This window comes from Rhineura floridana, chromosome 10 (genome assembly GCF_030035675.1).
Source record: "Rhineura floridana isolate rRhiFlo1 chromosome 10, rRhiFlo1.hap2, whole genome shotgun sequence".
NCBI lineage: Eukaryota > Metazoa > Chordata > Lepidosauria > Squamata > Rhineuridae > Rhineura > Rhineura floridana.
In genome coordinates, this window is record NC_084489.1 from 44,281,434 (window position 1) to 44,301,026 (window position 19,593).

Genomic DNA, 19,593 nt, shown 5'->3' on the forward strand with positions numbered 1-19,593 from the left:
GGCGGCAGGCTGAAAAGGGCAGGCTCCGGAGAGGCAGAACCCCGGCAGGCTGAATTAAGGCGGCAGGCTGAAAAGGGCAAGGAGCCGCAGCCGCAAGCTCCCGCCTGGAAGAGAACCGCAGCCGCGGTCCCTTCAAAAGCTCCACAGAGCGCGGCTTGATCCGATGGATGGCAAAGCCAGGGAGGTAAAGGCTCCAAAACAGCCAAAAAAGGTAGAGAACCGCAGCCGCGGTCTCTGTGGGGACCCTCAGACAAGCAAAGGAAATAAAAGTAAATGAAAGGCTCCAAAACAGCCAAAAAAGGTAGAGAACCGCAGCCGCGGTCTCTGTGGGGACCCTCAGACAAGCAAGGGAAATAAAAGTAAATGAAAGGCTCCAAAACAGCCAAAAAAGGTAGAGAACCGCAGCCGCGGTCTCTGTGGGGACCCTCAGACAAGCAAAGGAAATTAAAGTAAATGGAAGGCTAAACACAAAAAACATGGAGAACCGCAGCCGCGGTCTCTGAGGGAACCCTCAAAAGAAGTAGAAATAAACTTAAATGAAGTTAAACAGAAAAACAGGGAAAGGATGGACTGGGGAGACACACAAGTAACACTAGGTTCGCACCCAGTCAGAACAAATAAACAGACAAATCACGAAAAAACTTAGCTAAATGCTACGCTATAGTATCTCAATCTTGTTCGTACGAAGGCAAGAATGAACTGGAGAGTGGGAGGGGCCTGACGCCCCTAGCCTTGACTTCAAAGACATTCTTGCCTTCACACGATAGGTGGAGCTAATACCCGCTGTGATGGCCGGACTCATAGGGAAAATGTAAGATTCAAAGCTTCATATTGGGAAGGTTTTCAAAACAGGCTATGAATTAGACAAATAAACTGCCCTCTTCAACAGCCTAGAAAAATTTAAATTTATTTCATTCCTCATAATTAGAAAAGTGTAACACATTGTAATCATAAGCTGCATGTACACTTGTTTTAAATTTCTGTTCAAAAATGATTTGAAAGAAAAAATTATAATATGCTATTTTTGCAAGTAATTTAAAATAAAACTTGCATGTGCACTTTTATTATAATCCTAAATAAAATTGTTTACAGTAAACAATTACCTAAGATCCTGCTGTGAGTTTTTGTTCTACATCTCCAGACCTGCACACAATTTATGAGCTTTTCAGACAAGCAGGAAAATACAACTGTTTTCTGGCCTTGCAGTGGGTTCTAGCTATTGCCTGGAGGTCAACAAATCCCTTGTCAATCACAACCTTGACTTCACCTATTGGCTACAAACCTGAAAAAGTGGGGTTAGAACAGCCATCTACGAGCTCACTTAATAGAAGTTGAGGGTGGCAGCTGACATTTTGGTGTGTGTCTCTTGAAGTAGACCACATAGAAACTTACTTTTTTTTTAATGAAAGCTGAGAGCCCGGAGATTGGGGTGACTCACCCAGGGAGGTGAGTCCAAAAATCTGGAGTCTCTGGAAGAAAACCAGAGACCTGGTAACCCTATTTGGAATTGGAAAAGCAAAGGTGTTCAACACAGTTAGGGCTGTCATCCTTCCTTAGGTGCTGTTCCACAATTTAGGAGACCTTCGATAATCTAATGTGTTTACATAATGTTGGGTAATGTGCAATTTTAATTCTGTAAGGTATATGATTTGATGCTGCGGGACGAAAGATTCTATCCTTCATTCAGACAGCATGCACTCTATGTTCGAATGCTTGCTGAACTAGATATGCTAAAGGATCCTAGTTTCAGAGGATCAGATGATGGTGAAGGTGGTAAGTTGTCTTCAAATTTTAATACTTATGTTTTATGTTTATTTGTGATATCTTTACGGAATCAGGTTTACTGTGTGAGTTTTTAAAAAAATCTTTTTAAATGTTTACCCAGTCCCATCCTGGATACTCAGGATTTGTAATAATTTAAGAAGCAAGATATATAGATGGTGTCCAGTAAAATGAGACCAAAAAATACATCAAACCCACACCACATTACTCAGTTACAGTTTCCAAAAGGGAGACCAAACTGCTTTTAATAAATGACAGGCACTGATAAGTCTTGGGGAAAAAAGAAGTTTCTCTGTTGCATGAATTGTGTGCTATATCCATATGTCTTATAACATTTGTTATTGTTTCTGCACTGAGCTAGCTTTGTGCTTGAACTTAAAACTAAAATCAGTTTCCTTTGCATGAACTGTGCTGTTTACAGTATGGAAGGTAAATATATAAAACATCAGAAACATTATTTATAATTAATATATTTTTTCCTGATAATTCTTCCAAGCAGCACCTTAGTAAAATAAAGGTCAAACTTTCTCAGAACCATTTCACAAATCAGTCTGTAGCAAGTAGTCGTGAGGTATTCAGTTTGCTTAATGAAATAGCACTCAAGTGTGATTTTACAATTTGTTCCCATTTTGCTTTGTCAAATAGCATATTAGGTTAATGTCTCTTGTTTCAAAATGCATGTATATATGCTCAAATAATATATAATGTTGGAGTTAATCCTAAGTGACATATAAATACAATTTTTAATGAAAATCACTTCCAAGTTATGAGAAACTTGGAAGCAATGTCTAGATAATCACATGACACTTGCAACCACTTCTTTCATGTCACGTATATATTCTAGAGCAGCCTTTCCCAACTAGTGAGCCACCAGATGTTGTTGGACCACAACTCCCATCAGCCTCAGCCAGCATTGCCAATGGTCAGGAAAGATGGGAATTGTTGTCCAACAACATCTGGTGGCCCACTAGTTGGGAAAGGCTGTTCTAGAGGCATGTGTGATTGATGCACTTGGTGATCTGTATGTGGTTTAACATGATTTTCCTATACTGACCTGCTGTCTTGGTAGAAATTTATCATGTTTTGAAACAACCCTCATATATTTGCTTTTGTAACTGAAATTGAAATTGAGCATCTGGCATTGATGTTGGATCTGATGATGTAGATCACTGTTCTTCAACCTTGGGTCAGATATTGTTGGACTGCAACTCCCATCATCTTTGACCATTGGCTAAGCTAGCTGGGATTGATGGGAATTGTAGTCCAACAACATCAGGGGACCCAAGGTTGAAAAATAGTGATGTAGATTGTTGCTTACTCCAGCTCATAACATTATTCTCCAGTAAGCTATACCTTTTTTGTTTATTTCTTTAGACAAAAATGACTAATCTTCTAGACTTAATCTTATAAGAGTTGGCTAGATTGCTGCTGTTACCACATTCATAAATCATTTTTTTCATACCCATTGCTGATTTCATTAGCGCCAAGTATGATAACTGCTACAGGCAAAGAAATAGGCAAATAAATAACAAGTGTTCTTTGCTGCCTTCTAGTACGTTTAAAATAATTTTAAAAGGAGGACAGCACTAGCATAACTGCTAATAATGAGCTTACCATGTTTGTTTTAATTTAATTTGAAATACTGTGATGTATTCAACTTTCAGTATTTTCTTTTTTGATATGTATTTTGACCATAAAGATTTCATGCACATTTCTGTCCTTTTTGGTGAACAAACAATTGGTTCAGTGGTTCTCTCTCCTGTTCACTATCACCTGCTTGTGTGTAAAGCCACTTGACACTATCTTTTGCTTTTCCTAGATCCATGCATTGTGTACAGTCAGCTCCCCATATCCCAAACACATCATCTGCCATGGAATTTTGAGGGCACCATGGCAAAAAACTCTGCATTCCTCTTTGCAAAACAGCTTTTAGTCAGTTTACTTCTCTGGCAGGGTAAAGTGTACTGTGTTTGGAATTCAGAATCCTACTTGGCCTTACAGCCTAGGGTTTGGAGAAGAATGTGCTTGTTACTGTCATTTGCGCCACTGGGACAACCTGCTTGTCAAGTGCATTGAAAAGTGTTGTATAGAACAGGGATGTGGCCTTCCAGATATTGTTGGTCCCCAATTCCCATCACTCTCAGCTAGCATGACTAACGGTCAGGGATGATAAGAGTTGTAGTCCAGCAAAATCTGGAGGATCACAGGTTTCCCATCCCTGGTTTGTAATAAAAAATATTACCATAATTATTTATTAATCTCCCTTCCTCAGAAATGTCCAAGATGATGCACATAAAACATACAACAAAATACAGTAAAGCAGCACTAAAAACATATATACACTGAAAAATGAAATGGACTACCTTCAAGTCGATTCCAACTTATGGACGACCTTATGAATCGGTTTTCATTGTAAGCGGTAAAAGCAAATCAGTTGAAACTGAAATACATAACTGCAAATAGGTGTACTCTTATTTATCAAACTGCAAAGGCCTGAGCAAATAAAGATGCTTTCAATTGGTGTCTGAAACCCATCAACTCTAAGGGGAGATCATTCCAGAGTCAGGGTCCTACCATGGGGAAGGTGCTTCTGTGTGTTCCCTCAACTTGAATCCTGGTGGGGACCGAAAGCAGAGCCCCCTGCCCCTGGATCTCAAGGACTGAGTTGGCTGGTGTTGGAGAAGGCACTTCTGTAGATGTTTGGGCTCTGAGCTATGTAGTGCTTTGTAAATAATCACAAATACCTTGAATCGAGCCTGGTAGCACACAACCAGCCAGTACAGAGCTATTTGTATAGATGCTACATGATTCTATCTCGCTGCCCCAGTTAATAATCTCGCAGCGCCATACTGCTCTACCTACAGCTTCCAGACAATTTTCAAGGGTAGCCACATAAAGAGCATTGCAGTAATCCAAATGTGTCAATAGAATGACACATCGGGATTCAATTACAGTTTATTTGCCCTCATCCAGTCTCACCTCCTCCAAGCATCAGTCCAACATATCTGCCACCTCTCCTGATTCAGATGGAATGAGAAGAAAGAGCTCTTCATAATGCAGTTTGCCTGCAAAAATTCTGAATGTAGAAAAAAGGAACCTAAAATCTATTAAGTTAAAACTATGTGGGTATTAGTAATATTTTGTATTTATTTTGTTTTAAACTTGCTACTCATGAAGTCCTGATATGTGATGCCTAATACTTTACATGTTTCCTTGCATTTTGACTTTAACGTCTGTCTCTTATTTTGGCAGAATCATTTAATGGTTCTCCTACTGGCAGCATTAATTTAGTAAGTATTTTTTTCAGCATTACAGAAATCATACAGGTGTAATGTTAACTTTTTTTACCTGGAACAGTTTGTGTGAGTGAGAATTCCATCATCGCAATGTGTAAATCACATAATCCATTTAAAAAATAAAAATTGGATAGCAGTTGTGCAGGATATTCCATGCTGTTTTCCAGATAAGAATTGCCCACAGCTGCTCTTTATCCTAGAGGGGGATATATTAGTGTTGTGCAGTAACATTAAGTAGCGAGGATATCAGTAAGACAAAGGTCATTTCTGTGGTCACTGACTTGCAGCATTTTGTATCCTATTCGATAACTCTGCTCCTGTATTTTAACAGAAAGTTGAAGCTTTCCTACAATTTCTCTCCTTGTCAATAAAGTTTTATCCATCTAAATTTATGTTGGGCTGATGCTAAAGATACCAGAATAGTGCCAGAAAAAATGTAGCAGTTGGGGTAACATATTCCATTGTAACTTCACAATTTAATTGGAAGATTAATTAACTAAAGCTTTACTTAACTAATCAATGAGAAGCAAATTTAATTGATGGTAGAAAATTGTTGGGGCTTGAGTTAGGGAAAATCCTTGGGGTTTTGATGCTATTTTAGTTCTATTGATGTATTTTATAACTACTATATTGCAAAAACTGTCACATCAAGTAAAGGAATATATTAACTTTTAGTTCAGACATGCTGGTTTACTACGTGATGGGCATTCTATTTTACATAGGAAAATATGGCTTTCCCTCTGCAGTGTCAAGTGATCACAGTCCAAATTAAAACCTCATTTTCAGAATTATGCAGATCAGCGATAAGATACCAGCTTAGATTCTGGTCTTCAGAGAGAATTATTCAAGGATAGGTCTATTAACACCTTGTAGCCATGATAGTTATTATCTCTGAATACTGGTTGCCTAGGAGAGACATGGGGTTTGGCTGTCATTTTCCTTCCCCGCTTGGGAAGTTGTAGAGGCACCCACTGTAGACTTTCAGAAAGAGAATGCTGAATAAGATGGGTTCCTGGTTGGACGAAGCAATTCTTCATTCTTGCTAATGAGAGAGTATATATTTCTATACTAAAAATTGTAACTGTGGGTATTCTTATTCTAGTCGTTGGATGATCTTTCAAATGTGATTGCTGATGAGTCCATACAACTACATGCATGTATTTCAGATACCGGTGAGTTTAGTGGCGATGTTTTCTCTTTCTCTTCCAATATTTGGTCATATCATGGTTATGTTACTTTTCTTCAGAAATCTTGATTAATGCTGCCATCATGAATCTCTTTTAAATCTTAAACTTTTCTCTCGTAACCTTTTCCCCCAATGATCTCTGCTTGCTTGATGTACTTATTCAAATTCACAAACTCCAGGAACAAAGAGCTGCTTAGACTTATGAAATTACTTGATCATGCACTATAGATTTTAAAAACTTTCTTTTCTTTGGGCACACCACCTTTCAACCCATATTACCAATGGCTTTTGAAACTTCCCTTAGTGTCAAAAGCAGTTTGCCAATCAAGTATGTAGGCTTCTTGGATTTATGGAACTGTTTTCATGGTTCTTTGGATCTTAAGCCATCATAATTTTGGATTTTTCCATTTTATTGCCATTTAGTTACGTTGAAATTCCCTGAATCCTTACACTATCTAATACAAGATTGCATTTGTCTCATTTTTACTTAATACACAATAACACCACCATTAAATTGCATGTGTTGTATTTTAATTTCATTTGCTCACATCTAACTCATCTTCCATTTACATGAAGCAAACATTTGTATTATACTACATTCAAATATTTTTTGTAAACAATAGAGATACTCATATCTATGTGATAGGAACAGCTCTTTTCCTTCTAAGCGCAAGTGCTAGCTGCCATTTTTCAGTTGTGATTTGGAAGTATTTTTAAAGTGTTGAATCTATGAAAAGAGAGATCAAACTGAAAATATGCCTAGAACTGAAATTGAAACATGCATACAAGTAAAATTGCTTAAAATTAGTAACTAAAGAAAAATCTGTTACTACTCTTCATATTCTGTTATCAGAAATAACCACTGACAATTACCGTATTACAGAGACAATAAACTTCTGTGTTCTAGTCAGTCAAGGTTTCAGTCAGTCATTGGGTTCCAAAGTTTATTTTGTCATTCAAGCTTTCCAGTTACAGAGAACATATAAACAGGCATACTATTACACACAAAAATATGTACTTTACATATTATAGTGACTGAATGGCCATGTTCAGATGTAACAAAAAACAAGCATTTGTTTCTACTTCAGACTAACCACAACTTACTGTTGTATCCGAATCCATACAAACTGTGGTTATAGTCTTATTGGTTGAAAAAAGCCAACTACAAACTGTGGATTATGAAGCTGGTTTGTTTCAACAAACCATAGTTAAGAGTAACCACAGTTTAGGGTTCAATCTGCATTTAATTGAAACTGAAAGTGAAAGATTCCTTCTGGTGTGGCTGGGAGGAGATTGGGGGCGGGAGGGAATATATGAGCTTGATGCTTTCCAAGCCTTATTCTCATAACAATAAAACATGGTTTAGCATGTCTGAACACAGCCACTGGTTATTGAAAACTGTTAAAACAACCTATAGTTTCGGCAGTTTTCAGTGTATTGATAGTGTGACATAAAAAAGGCTAGTTAATGCTGATATGGTTTATTAAGTACACTATATTGAATTGACCATGCATCTCCTTCAAGCAGCTATAACTGCTGCTAATGTTATGCATACACCATGCAATTTCTGTCCATTCTATTTTTTCTCTTTTTGGTAGCTAATAATATTGAGTGATAGTCAAACTTAACCAAAAGCAAATCTGTTTTGAGTGCCTTATGATGTTACAAAGAAGTATGTGTGGTCAACACATCATCTACTGACTATTGGCTCTCAAATCCAGCTAGATTTAAACACTTGTGTAAAGAGGTAAGAGCTTCGGGGTTGCTCCTCAGCATGAAACAAAGAGCTCTATCCATGTACTGTACTACCAACCTTAATAGGTAGAATCCTTGTATTGCATAGCAAGTAATACATTTTCCCCTACCAAAAATAACTGCAACTGATATACCACATTGCACTGAAACCCTTTATAGGTCAAAATCAGAATGTTGAAAAAGGAGCTGGTGCAAATTCTGGAAAACATTTTTATAATCTTTTGGTGACAAAAATAAATTTTGGAGACTGGATTACTAATTCTTCACCAGCTGATGTTTCTATGCAACTGCCAAAACCTGCTGTACTTATTTTATGCAACATTAATTCAGTCATAAGATTGCAAAGATATGAAAAGTGGTTCTGACATCTAAATCTGACATGGTCACAGGCCTTCTCATCAAATGCAGTACGTGAAGAGCTTTCTGTGTGTGTGTGTATTCATAATTATCCTAAAACTCAATATGAGTGAGTGAGGGAATTTGAACCCTTTCAGTGATAGTAGCTCCCCCACAGATTATTTCAATATTACAATGTACAGCTCCCGTTAGTTTGATTCATCCAGTTTCTAACTGGGTGCAGACACTGACTAAAAAAATAATGCAATGGTGACATGGTACCACATTCCAAATACCTGCCCAGTTTTCCCCAGGCACATCACAGGAGTCAAAAAACACAAATGACCTGAAACTAAGTCTGTTCTAGTCCATGCAGTAACTTTTATGTGACTACTTTGCCAGAAATGAATAGAATTACTTGTTTGCAGTTCCGTCATACACTGTCATAAATCAGGCTATTTGAATTGACATACATTGTTTGGTTGTTCAAAATAGGTTTTTATATGCTGAGATTTCAGGCACATCCATCAGCTATTGATGGGTTTCTGTTAATAGCTAACCAGCAATTCTACCTAGTCCTGTGACAAATATATTGAGTCCCATCATGTTATTTCGTACATAGTTGTCCAGCACAGCTAAGTTGGAAAACAGCTCCTCTGTTCCCTGCCCACTATTTAATTAGCCAGAAGGTACATTTTTATCACTATGGTTGCCCAAGCAAAGTTTTCTGCTGAAGCGTCTCTTCGGATGCTATCCAAGAAGAATTTCACAAAATTTATTTGTTCACATAGAATGGCAATTTTTGTTCCTCAGTTTGCATGTTCATCTTGTCTCCACTTCTGTTATTTCCAACATCTCTTCATTTCATGTCTCTTCTGCCCTTTCGTCTTCGTCTTTTGTTTTGTGTCTCCTTTTTTCTCCATTTTTTGTTTAAAATTGCTAGTTTATGCTGACTATGACCCGTATACTGTGGCAGGAGTTTGTAATGACCATGGCAAGACATATGCGCTATATGCTATCACTGTTCGTCGTCGAACTTCAAATGGTGACGAAGTATGGAAAACATATCGTCGCTACAGTGACTTCCACGACTTCCACATGAGGATTACTGAACAGGTAATGTTTGCAGTTAAAATATGCAGTTACTAATTAGAAGCTGAGACTTATCTTAGAAGTTTTCATTTCATTTGTAATTTCCACAGAACAAAGTAATTTATGTAATATGTAAATAATTTCTTCTTTATGGAGCAGCATTAATTTGCATGAGCCCATACTATTAGCCTGAAGACCAGGATAGCCTGACCACAGTGGTCCATAACTCAGTTACTGCTATGTGCTTTATGTGGGGCTGCCCTTGTATCTGGTCTGAAAGCTGCAGCTAGTGCAGACTGCAGCAGCCAGACTGCACATAGGAGCAGGCTACTAGCGACATGTTATTCTCCTGCTGAGAGAGCTGCACTGGTTACCAGTCTGCTGCCAGGCCATATTCAAGGTTCTTGTGTTAATTCACAAAGTCCTAAAAAACTTGGGCCCAAAGTATATTAAGGACTGCCTGATTTCTTATGCTCCGTCTCGATCATAGGTCTTCTGATGGGTCTCTGTAAGTGGTCCCACACATCCCTGAGGTTCAGCTGATATTTTCCATGGACTAAGCCTCTTTTGTTGGTGATCCTGCCCTGTTAGAACTCCTTGCAAAGGGGTCATCCCTGCTTGTTATTTAACATCTTCCAAAAACTGTATTTTTTCCATAGGAGGTGGGCCATCACTGTGGGGAAATAGTTCCACCTATCGTGCGAAGGCAAGAATGTTTTTGAAGTCAAGACTAGGGACGTCATGCCCCTCCCACTCCCCAGTTCATTCTTGCCTTCGTACGAACAAGATTGGAATTACACGTAGCATTTAGCTAAGTCTCGTATTTGTTTGTGTATTTGTGTATTTGTTTTCAAATCCTTTTTTCTCTTTTGTGTTTAACCTACTGAGGGTCCCCTCAGAGACCGCGGCTGCGGCTCTCTTCGTTTTTTCCCGAGCTATTCTTTTCAAGTTATTTTCTTTCCTTGACTGGGGGCTCCCTCTGAGACCGCGGCTGCGGCTCTCTTTTTGTTTTTGGCAGTTTTCGAGTCCCCCCTCCCCCCGGCTCTGTTGTATCCATTGCCTGGGAGTTCCCTCAGTGACCGCGGCTGCGGTTATCTTGGTTTTGATCATTTTGGAGCTTCCCCCCCCCGGCTCTGTTGCCGCGGCTGCGGCTCTTCCGATCTCTGCGGGAGCTTGCAGCTGCGGCTCCTGCCGTTACCCCATCATACCTTTTTCCTCAGATCACCCTCGCTACGTGGCTTTAATTCCCACTGCAAAGGGCTTTGCAAACGGCGACGGCGGCTCTCTCGGCGGCGGCTGCCGCTTTTCCCTTACTGCCTGTTCCCTTCTGGGGATTCCTTTGAGCCGCTAGTGCGGTTTTTGGCCCCGCTGCTTCCCCTGCTAGTCTGTGCTGGACAGTCCTTCCCCCCACTCCGTCCCCAGACGGCCGCCATTGCTCCTTCTCCCTCAGCCTTTTTTGATCGTTTTTTCCCGCCCTTTTTTCCGGGCGCCATTTTTTGAAATTCAAAATTCCCACCTTTTTTGTTACCATTTATTAACCATCGGATACCTCCCCTGCAGGCTATCTATCTGTATGTTTGTGTATATGTGCTGCTGACAAACTTACACAGGGCTGATTTACACACATTTTTACTGTGGCTGTAATCCTAGTGGCTGAATTATATTATCAAGGCTGGAGCTCCAATCCTAGTGGGCTGGATTGTATTATCAAGGCTGGAGCTTTAATCCTAGTGGCTGGATTACATTATCAAGGCTGGAGCTTTAATATCAGTGGCTGACTTGTATTAAATCTGATTTACATTGTATATCCTGCCCCCTCTGGGGCCGTGAACAAGCCAAAAACCCAGCCTACAGCACTAATCTGAGTGTACCAACTCTAAAACAGCCTATATTATATTAACGCTGATACCTCAGTGCATTCTGCCCCCTCTGGCAGTGCATTTCGCCATCTGCCAGTGTATCCTACCCCCTCCGTGGTAGTACGCTGTGCCAGTTCGGGTCTTTACATCCTGCCCCCTCCGTGGCAGTGTACTGCACCCAGGTTTATATAAGATGGCAGAACAGCCAGGCATGTCACCATCAACACACATGGTGCCAGATCAGCCAGACATGCCACAATCAGCCAAGCCACAACATCCTAACACGTCTAAGACCAGACATGCCAAAGCACTGGCTAAGACAAAACATCTTTCCAGCCATAGTAAACCAAAGCGCCCTCATTATGTCTCTGTACCAACCACAGCACAGACACACATAAGCGATATTTTCCATTCCCCGGCTGCTGCCTCTGACGAGGAAGAGTTTCTTGGCTTTCCCGCTCACTGTTCGCCTAACGAACCTACCTCTGGTTTACCGCCTCAAACATCTGTCCCAATAGTTCATCAGGCACACACATCTGCCACATCTGGTCTGCAGCTGTCTCCTGATTTCCTCTCCCAACTTCAAGCCATGCTGGCATTTTTCACCCAAATGCAGTCACTACCACAAGTTCCTGCCATACCCCCACTCAACATGGACCAACGTGCGTGCCATGAAGCTCATCCTTCCTGTTCACCAGATCCCTTTGATGTAGCCAGAGGCAGATGTACGGACGAAGCCTCGTATGCGGAGGAGTCAACTTTCACTGACCATGTTGAAGGAGACGACTGGAGCGACTATTCAGATCATGAGGAGGATACATCGTATCGCCTGTTTGATACCGCAGACTATCAGCCGCTAGCACGTAGGGTACTTCATACCCTTGGTCTCCAGACTGCGCCTTCAACTTCGTCCGCCCCAGCTATCAAAGGGGCCAAGGTCCTCAAATCCCCTGCACCTACTGAACACTACATCCCGGTGCCGGACCCAATTGCCAAATTAGCCTCCGAAGAATGGGCTCATCCACTCAAAGCCCGACGCTTCAAGAACCTGGCTGACAGATTGTACGCCCTAGCCCCAGACTTTGCCACCAAGTTAGATGTCCCTGGCATAGATGAACCAATCGCTCACCTCGTTTCAAGATCTCTTTTGCCCAGGGAAGGGGAATCCCACCTAAAAGATACTACTGAGCGACGAATAGACTTCGCCCTCCGCAAGAGTCACGAGGCCACTGCCTTAGCCATGCGTGCCTCCGCTTCAGCCTCCATATTCTCCAGAGCCTCTATGATGTGGATGGATGACCTTCTAGAGGATGCTAACCCCGATCCTGTCGCCTTCAGAAGAGCACTATCGAAATTACGTAAGACAGCAGCTTTTGTGGCCGATGCCACTTTGGATGCCACTCAATTAGGGGCACGAGCCATGACGACTCAAATAGTCGCTCGTCGCACCCTCTGGCTTCGCCACTGGCAAGCTGATTCAGCGGCCAGACTGAACCTGTCCAAGGCTCCTTACTCCGGATCTCTACTCTTCGGCGAGGAAGCTCTAAAGGCAGTTCTGGTTGATCCAAAAGACGCCCAAAAACCGGTTCTGGCCACAGTCAAGAACATCGACCACAGGCCCTTCAGGCGATTTCCCTCCTTTCGTTCTAACCAGTCCTTTCGAGGAACGCGGCCAGGAGGACGAGGCCGCGACTTCAGACCCTATGACCCCAACGCATTCAGGGGCTCCTGGAACCGACGCTTCCAGGGCAGAGGTCAGTACCAAGGGCGCAGGGGCAACTCATCGTCCTCATATAGGGGAGGCCCTCGCCTACACAAGTAGTATTAACGCCCTCCCCATAGGTGGCAGATTACTTAATTTTGGAGATCGATGGCTGCGCCTTACTACCGTCTCCTGGATCAGGGACCTTTTCACTTATGGCTATACCATAGAGTTCTGGGCAACCCCATCAGACAGATTCCATCCGTCTCCTTGCCCAAGGGCACCAGCCAGGCACAACATCATGCAGACAGCTATACATCACCTCTTGGTCATAGCGGCAATAGAGCCAGTTCCCACAACTGAGAGGTCGGAAGGGGTGTACTCCCTCCTATTTGCTGTGCCAAAACGAGATTTATCTTGGAGGGCGGTATTGGACCTCAAGTTTGTCAACCGTTTTGTAACATACCGCAGGTTCAAAATGGAATCTCTCCATTCCATTACCGAGAGTCTGCATGAAGGAGACTTCCTGGCTTCTATCGACCTTAAGGAAGCGTATCTCCATGTGTCCATTTGCATAGCCCACAGAAAGTTTCTTCGGTTTGCCTTTGGCCACCAACATTTTCAATATAGAGCGATGCCATTTGGCCTCTCCTCTGCTCCAAGAGTATTTACCAAGGTGCTACTCATCCTAGTGGCTTACCTTCGGACCCAAGGGGTTCATATCTACCCATATTTGGATGATCTGCTAATACGGTCCAAGTCTGAAGAGCTGGCTCATCATCATTTAATGATCACCCTCAATGTTTTGCAGACCTACGGCTGGCTTGTCAACTTCGACAAAAGCCATCTCCAACCAACCCAACGCCTACTACATCTTGGGGCAATGTTGGACACCCTGCAGGCAATGGTCTTCCTGGCTCCAGATCGCATCACTGCCATCACAAGCATCGCAAGGTCCCTGATGCAACAAACATCCGCAGACGTCATGCTTCTCGCCAGAGCGCTCGGGATGTTTATCTCCACAATCCACATTGTGCCCTGGGCTCGAGCCCACACTCGGCCCCTTCAGTGGACTCTGTTGCCTTTTCATAAAGACATTGCCAGCTCCAACCATCGCAAAGTTCGTTTGAGCCCCGCTCTGCGCCTCTCCTTCCGCTGGTGGACCAAGGTTCAACACCTCTCCAAGGGCACGTCGTTCAGAGAACCCCGCAGAACCGTCGTGACCACAGACGCCAGCCTCATAGGTTGGGGAGCCCACTGCAACTCCCAGTACGTTCAGGGGGTTTGGCCCAACGCAGAGCAATCTCGAAGCATCAACTGGCTGGAACTAAAGGCTGTCCACTTGGCTCTATGTCATTTTCAGTCTCTGTTCCCTTTGCATCATGTGCTCATTCGAACAGACAACACGTGTGTAAAATCACATTTGAACAGACAGGGGGGCACCAGGTCTCGTCCTCTGCAAGACTTAGCCTCCCTCATCTTTGTCTGGGCAGAACAACATCTACAATCCCTGAAAGCAGAACATCTCAGAGGGATTTGGAATGTAACAGCAGACTGGCTGAGCAGACAACAGGTCTTTCCGGGAGAATGGAAACTCCATCCAGCTATTTTCCATCGTCTCCAGTGTCGGTTCGGCGCCCTCTCAGTCGACCTGTTTGCTTCCAGTCACAATTGCCAGCTTCCAAGATACTTTGCCCGATACCTGGACTCAACAGCAGAAGCAGTGGATGCTCTGACAACACCGTGGCCAGACGGTCTATTGTACGCCTTTCCTCCCATACCATTGTTAGCCAAAACCTTGAGGAAGGCGCGAACCGAAAGGGCACAGCTGGTTCTGATAGCACCATTTTGGCCACGCCGACCGTGGTTCTCAGATCTTCTGGCAATGTCAATGATGGATCCTTGGACACTTCCAGTAACGCCAGACCTCCTATCCCAGGGTCCAGTACTGCACCAGGACCCTACTTGGCTCAATCTAACAGCGTGGCGTTTGAACGGAGACATTTGAAGTCAGCTGGACTGTCTGACGCTGTGATTGATATTATTTTGGCCTCGAGAAGACCATCTACCACTCGCATTTATCAACATACCTGGGTGGCTTTCTCCAAGTGGTGTCAGTCCCACCACCACGATCCATCCCAGGCCAATGTGCACCAGGTGCTCCAATTTCTCCATAGTGGCTTTATGATGGGACTTCGACCCAACACTCTACGTCGACATGCGTCTACTCTGTCATCCATTCTCTCAGTGTCCTCTCCTGGAGATCCTATTTCCTCACATCCGTTCATCAAACGTTTTTTGAGGGGAGTCGCCCTACGCTCTCCGGCTGTTGTCCATCGGTTTCCCTCATGGAGTTTGCCGAAAGTTCTGCAGGCTTTGCAACGCCCTTCATTTGAACCCATCAGGACTGTGCCCCTACGTATACTGTCCTTCAAGGTCCTGTTTCTGATCGCAATCACATCTGCCAGACGCGTTTCGGAGTTGGGCGCATTGTCTTCCGCTCGACACCTCTGTGTCTTCCATAAGGACTCTGTTGTGCTGAAGACTGATCCTTCCTTTCGTCCCAAGGTCGATTCAGTTTTTCATTGCAACCAGGACATTGTGTTGCCTTCCTTTTGCCCAGATCCTACCCATCCTCTTGAAAAGGCTTGGCATTCGTTAGATGTCCGGAGGGCTCTCAAGACCTACCTGTCTAGGACCCAAGAGATTCGACGAACGGAGTCTCTGTTTGTATCCTTTCATCCAAGGTCTATGGGGCATAAAGTATCCAATTCTACCTTATCCCGTTGGTTAAGGGCATGCATTACTTTAGCATATGAGTCCCTGAAGCTGTCAGTTCCAGCTAGTATAACGGCTCATTCTACCAGTTCAGCTGCCACCTCGGCTGCTTTTGCCACTAATGCTCCTGTTGCCGATATTTGTAGGGCTGCAGTCTGGTCTACCCCACACTCGTTTATAAGGCATTATAAAATTGATCGTTATGCCTCTGCTGATGCATCTTTTGGCAGACGAGTGTTGCAACAGGTTCTTAATGAGGATTAACATGTGGGTGGTCCCTCCCTATATGGGTTGCTTTGGTACATCCCACAGTGATGGCCCACCTCCTATGGAAAATGTACCATTGGTCTCACCTGAAAGGTGATTTTCATAGGAGTGGGCCATCACGACCCTCCCAGTTGGAGGATGACTAGAGATTTTATCAATGGGTTACATGTTATTGTTACGCTATTATATTTAAATGTAAGAGTGAAGTCAAGACTTTTAGTTCTGTTATGTTATGTAGTTATGTTAGAGTCATGTTGTTATGCATGTGACTATTATGTTATTTTCCTGGCGGGCCTGTTGGCCTTGTTCTTGTATTTTTAGATATCTCTTTTTAGACTCGCTACGAATGAACTGGAGAGTGGGAGGGGCATGACGTCCCTAGTCTTGACTTCAAAAACATTCTTGCCTTCGCACGATAGGTGGAACTATTTCCCCACAGTGATGGCCCACTCCTATGAAAATCACCTTTCAGGTGAGACCAATGGTACAATTCAGATAGGCCTTTCAAATCTGAGATTCTTTGCCGACCAGCTCTTGCTGATATGTTTGATGTTTTTATGGTTATACTCTCTTTTTAGACTATATACCATCTGGTGATATTTTATATGAAAATGTGGTTTATAAGTATTTAAATAAAATAAATAAGTGGTACAGTCCAGAAACAAGTTGTCCAGTTAACTATTCTTAGCTTTGGTGCAGATGTAATGTTCCATGTGTTTGTCATCATTGTTAGTTCTGGGAGGGAGGCAGGTAGCCTTTTCCTAATTTCTTAGCCAAAGTAAAAGAGATTGGCAGTGTTGCATGTGAACTGGGCCTGAAAAGTATTTATGAAATAAATACAAAGTAATTCAGCTGGGATATAAATGTTACAGATATATTTACTATAAACGTTTATGGTTTTTTCTAGTTTGAAAATCTAGCAAATATGTTAAAACTTCCTGGTAAAAAAACATTCAATAACATGGACAGAGACTTTTTAGAAAAAAGGAAGAAAGATTTAAATGCATATTTGCAGGTATGTTCTCATTTTCTGATTTTTCACTCTTCATGTATGAATTAATAATATCTGTCCTAATTTGATCTTTTGAAAATTGCAGAGATGTCAGATTGGTTAATAATGTTTCTTAAAGTTTAACAAAAACGTAACTTGGAAATAAGATTCTTGGTCTTAAATTAAAACGAAGTTGTAGTAATAATAAGTGCGATTTGTTATCAGTTAAGTATTTTGGAAACGTAATTTTGTTTCTAAATTTGAAAAAAAATGTTGAAAGGAAACACATTAAAAACTGTAATATGACATGGGGGATCCAGCCTTGCCCAGCCTTCCCTTGGGGAACCTTTGCTCAGCATAGGCTGGTACACCAATTGTGCCAGTTTCTGAGCAGGCTGAAATACGTGCCTTAGTTACATCAAGATTGTTACAAGATTGTTGATGTAACATTGAAGTTACATCAAAACTGCAGTGTGTTATACATGGGGCTACCATTGTAGAATCCTTGGAAAATTCAGTTGGTCCAGAATGTAGCTACTGCAGTGTCCACAGGAACATGGCTGTGTGAGCATATTATGATCATTTTAGAACATCTGCACTGCTTGCCAATTGTGGCTGTGCCGCCTCCCCCCCAAAAACAAACAAGCACCACCACCCTCGGAATCCACTTCATTGTCCTAGATAGGGCACTGCCTTCGCTTGAAGCATCATTGTGCTTTTGCTTGGACCCAAGGCAGAAGAGAATAATTCAGGACAGACAAAAGAATGTACTTCTTCACACAGTGGATCGTTAAACTATGGAATTTACTCCCATAAGAGGTAGTGATGGCCACCAATGTGGGTAGCTTTAAAAGGGAATTAGAGACGTTCTAAGGATTTGGCTATCAGTGGCTACTAGCCATGATGGTTATGCTCTATATGCATAGGTGGAGGCAGTTTGCTTCCAAATACCAGTTACTGGAAACTGCAGGAGGGGAGAGTGCTCTTAGGTCCTTCTTGTGGGCTTCCCATGGACATCTGGTTGACCACTGTGAGAATAGGATACTGAACTATGTGGGCTACTGGTCTGATCCAGCAGGCTCTTCTTATATCACCTTGGTTCATTTTCTAACGCTTTGGGTGTGGTTCCCCGTTGACTATAATGAGAAATTCAGTAAACACATAAAACTGTATTTGTTAGAACTTGATGTGTTTTCAGGCATAGTAGTTCATTTTGATGGGATGGAACATACCAAATTTCAGACGTAGTTTCCGGGGGGTGTTGGTAGGTACCTTTAAGATGTGAGATTAAAGGTGAAATCAACAAACACCTATAATTTTTCTATTTGAAGTAAATATGCAGGCATAGTAGCTTCTGAGGACATGAAGCCCACCCAATGTGAGATAAAATTGACATGAGTTGAGATAGTTATGCACTAAAAATGTATTTGAAGATTTTTAAGTACAATCTGTTTAGGACAAAGTACTCCTTTCAGTGGTGAAGGGGGTGTGTGATTTGTGTTTGCTTGTTTGTTTAGAGGGGGGGAACTGATCTGACCACCTCTGCTGCCTCCTGTGCTTCTGCCTCTAGCATCCCTCTTAATGTTGGGGGCATTGTTAGAATTATCACACTCCTGATTCATCCTTGGTGCAATGGATGACCTTTGACTGGGATATATGGAAGTGTATACTAATGTAGATTTTGTGCATACTTTAACACTGTGTGTGTGTGACACAGAATACACACAGTAAAACAAAACACAGATACTACTATTGCAGACATGTACAGACCTACAAATAACACTGACATTAAATAGAGAACCTGCAGCCCGCAAGCCAGTCTTGGCTTACCAGGGGGTCTACCTTGATCTGTGAGGCCATTTTCCCCAAACTACGCCCACCCATCCATCAGCTGATGCCTCTTTTGGATCTGACTTGATTTGGAATAAATCCAAATATCTCTAAAGCAGGACTGTTTCCGTGGAATCTTTCCTTTTGCACAGCCACATTATCAGTATGCTTTCAGGCACAATTTAAAGTTATTAAATTTACTCTGTAGTCCTAAATGCTTGGATCCAGGGTACCTGGAGTACTGTCTCCTCCCACATCTTCCTGCCCTGACCCTAAGATTGAATGGAGAGGCTCTTCTGATATGGGTGAATGCTATTTTGGTAGGGATGTATGAGAGGGCCTTCTTAGTGGCTGTATCCAAGTTATGAAACACTATCCTAATCATTTGGCTCCCTCTCTTTTTTTAGCTTCTGCCACCAAGTTAAAACAATTTTGTTCAAGTGAGCTTGATATTAACCTTGATACTTTAAGCTGATTCTGTTTTAATTATCTGTCATGCTGTTCCTGGGCTTTTATTTTTGTTTAAGTGTTTATTTGTGGTGTTTGAATGTTAGTACTGCTATAGTAAGTGGGAAAGCAGCATACAAATTATTCAAATAATTATTCAAATACATTAAGAGTGATATTTAGGTTGACTAAATGTATATATCTAATTAGACTTCTTGTGTACATAAAACTGAAAGCATTGTATTAAAAATCTTTTAATAAAATATACCTCA

The 19,593-nt window shown here is 42.1% G+C and overlaps 1 protein-coding gene across 5 annotated transcripts in view; it reads left to right on the plus strand.

Moving 5' to 3' along the window:
- The window catches only part of SNX13 (sorting nexin 13), a 157,740-nt gene that overhangs the window by 114,642 nt on the left and 23,505 nt on the right, over window positions 1-19,593 (plus strand). For 3 of the 5 annotated variants that reach the window (XM_061586096.1, XM_061586093.1, XM_061586095.1), the window contains 5 exons: window positions 1,641-1,773; window positions 5,035-5,072; window positions 6,181-6,250; window positions 9,299-9,471; window positions 16,961-17,068. In XM_061586096.1, the coding sequence (XP_061442080.1) occupies window positions 1,641-1,773; window positions 5,035-5,072; window positions 6,181-6,250; window positions 9,299-9,471; window positions 16,961-17,068 (522 nt within the window). Of the gene's footprint in view, window positions 1-1,640; window positions 1,774-4,054; window positions 4,978-5,034; window positions 5,073-6,180; window positions 6,251-9,298; window positions 9,472-16,960; window positions 17,069-19,593 lie in introns of those variants that run through there. The other 2 variants (XM_061586094.1, XM_061586097.1) reach the window with 2 other exon arrangements.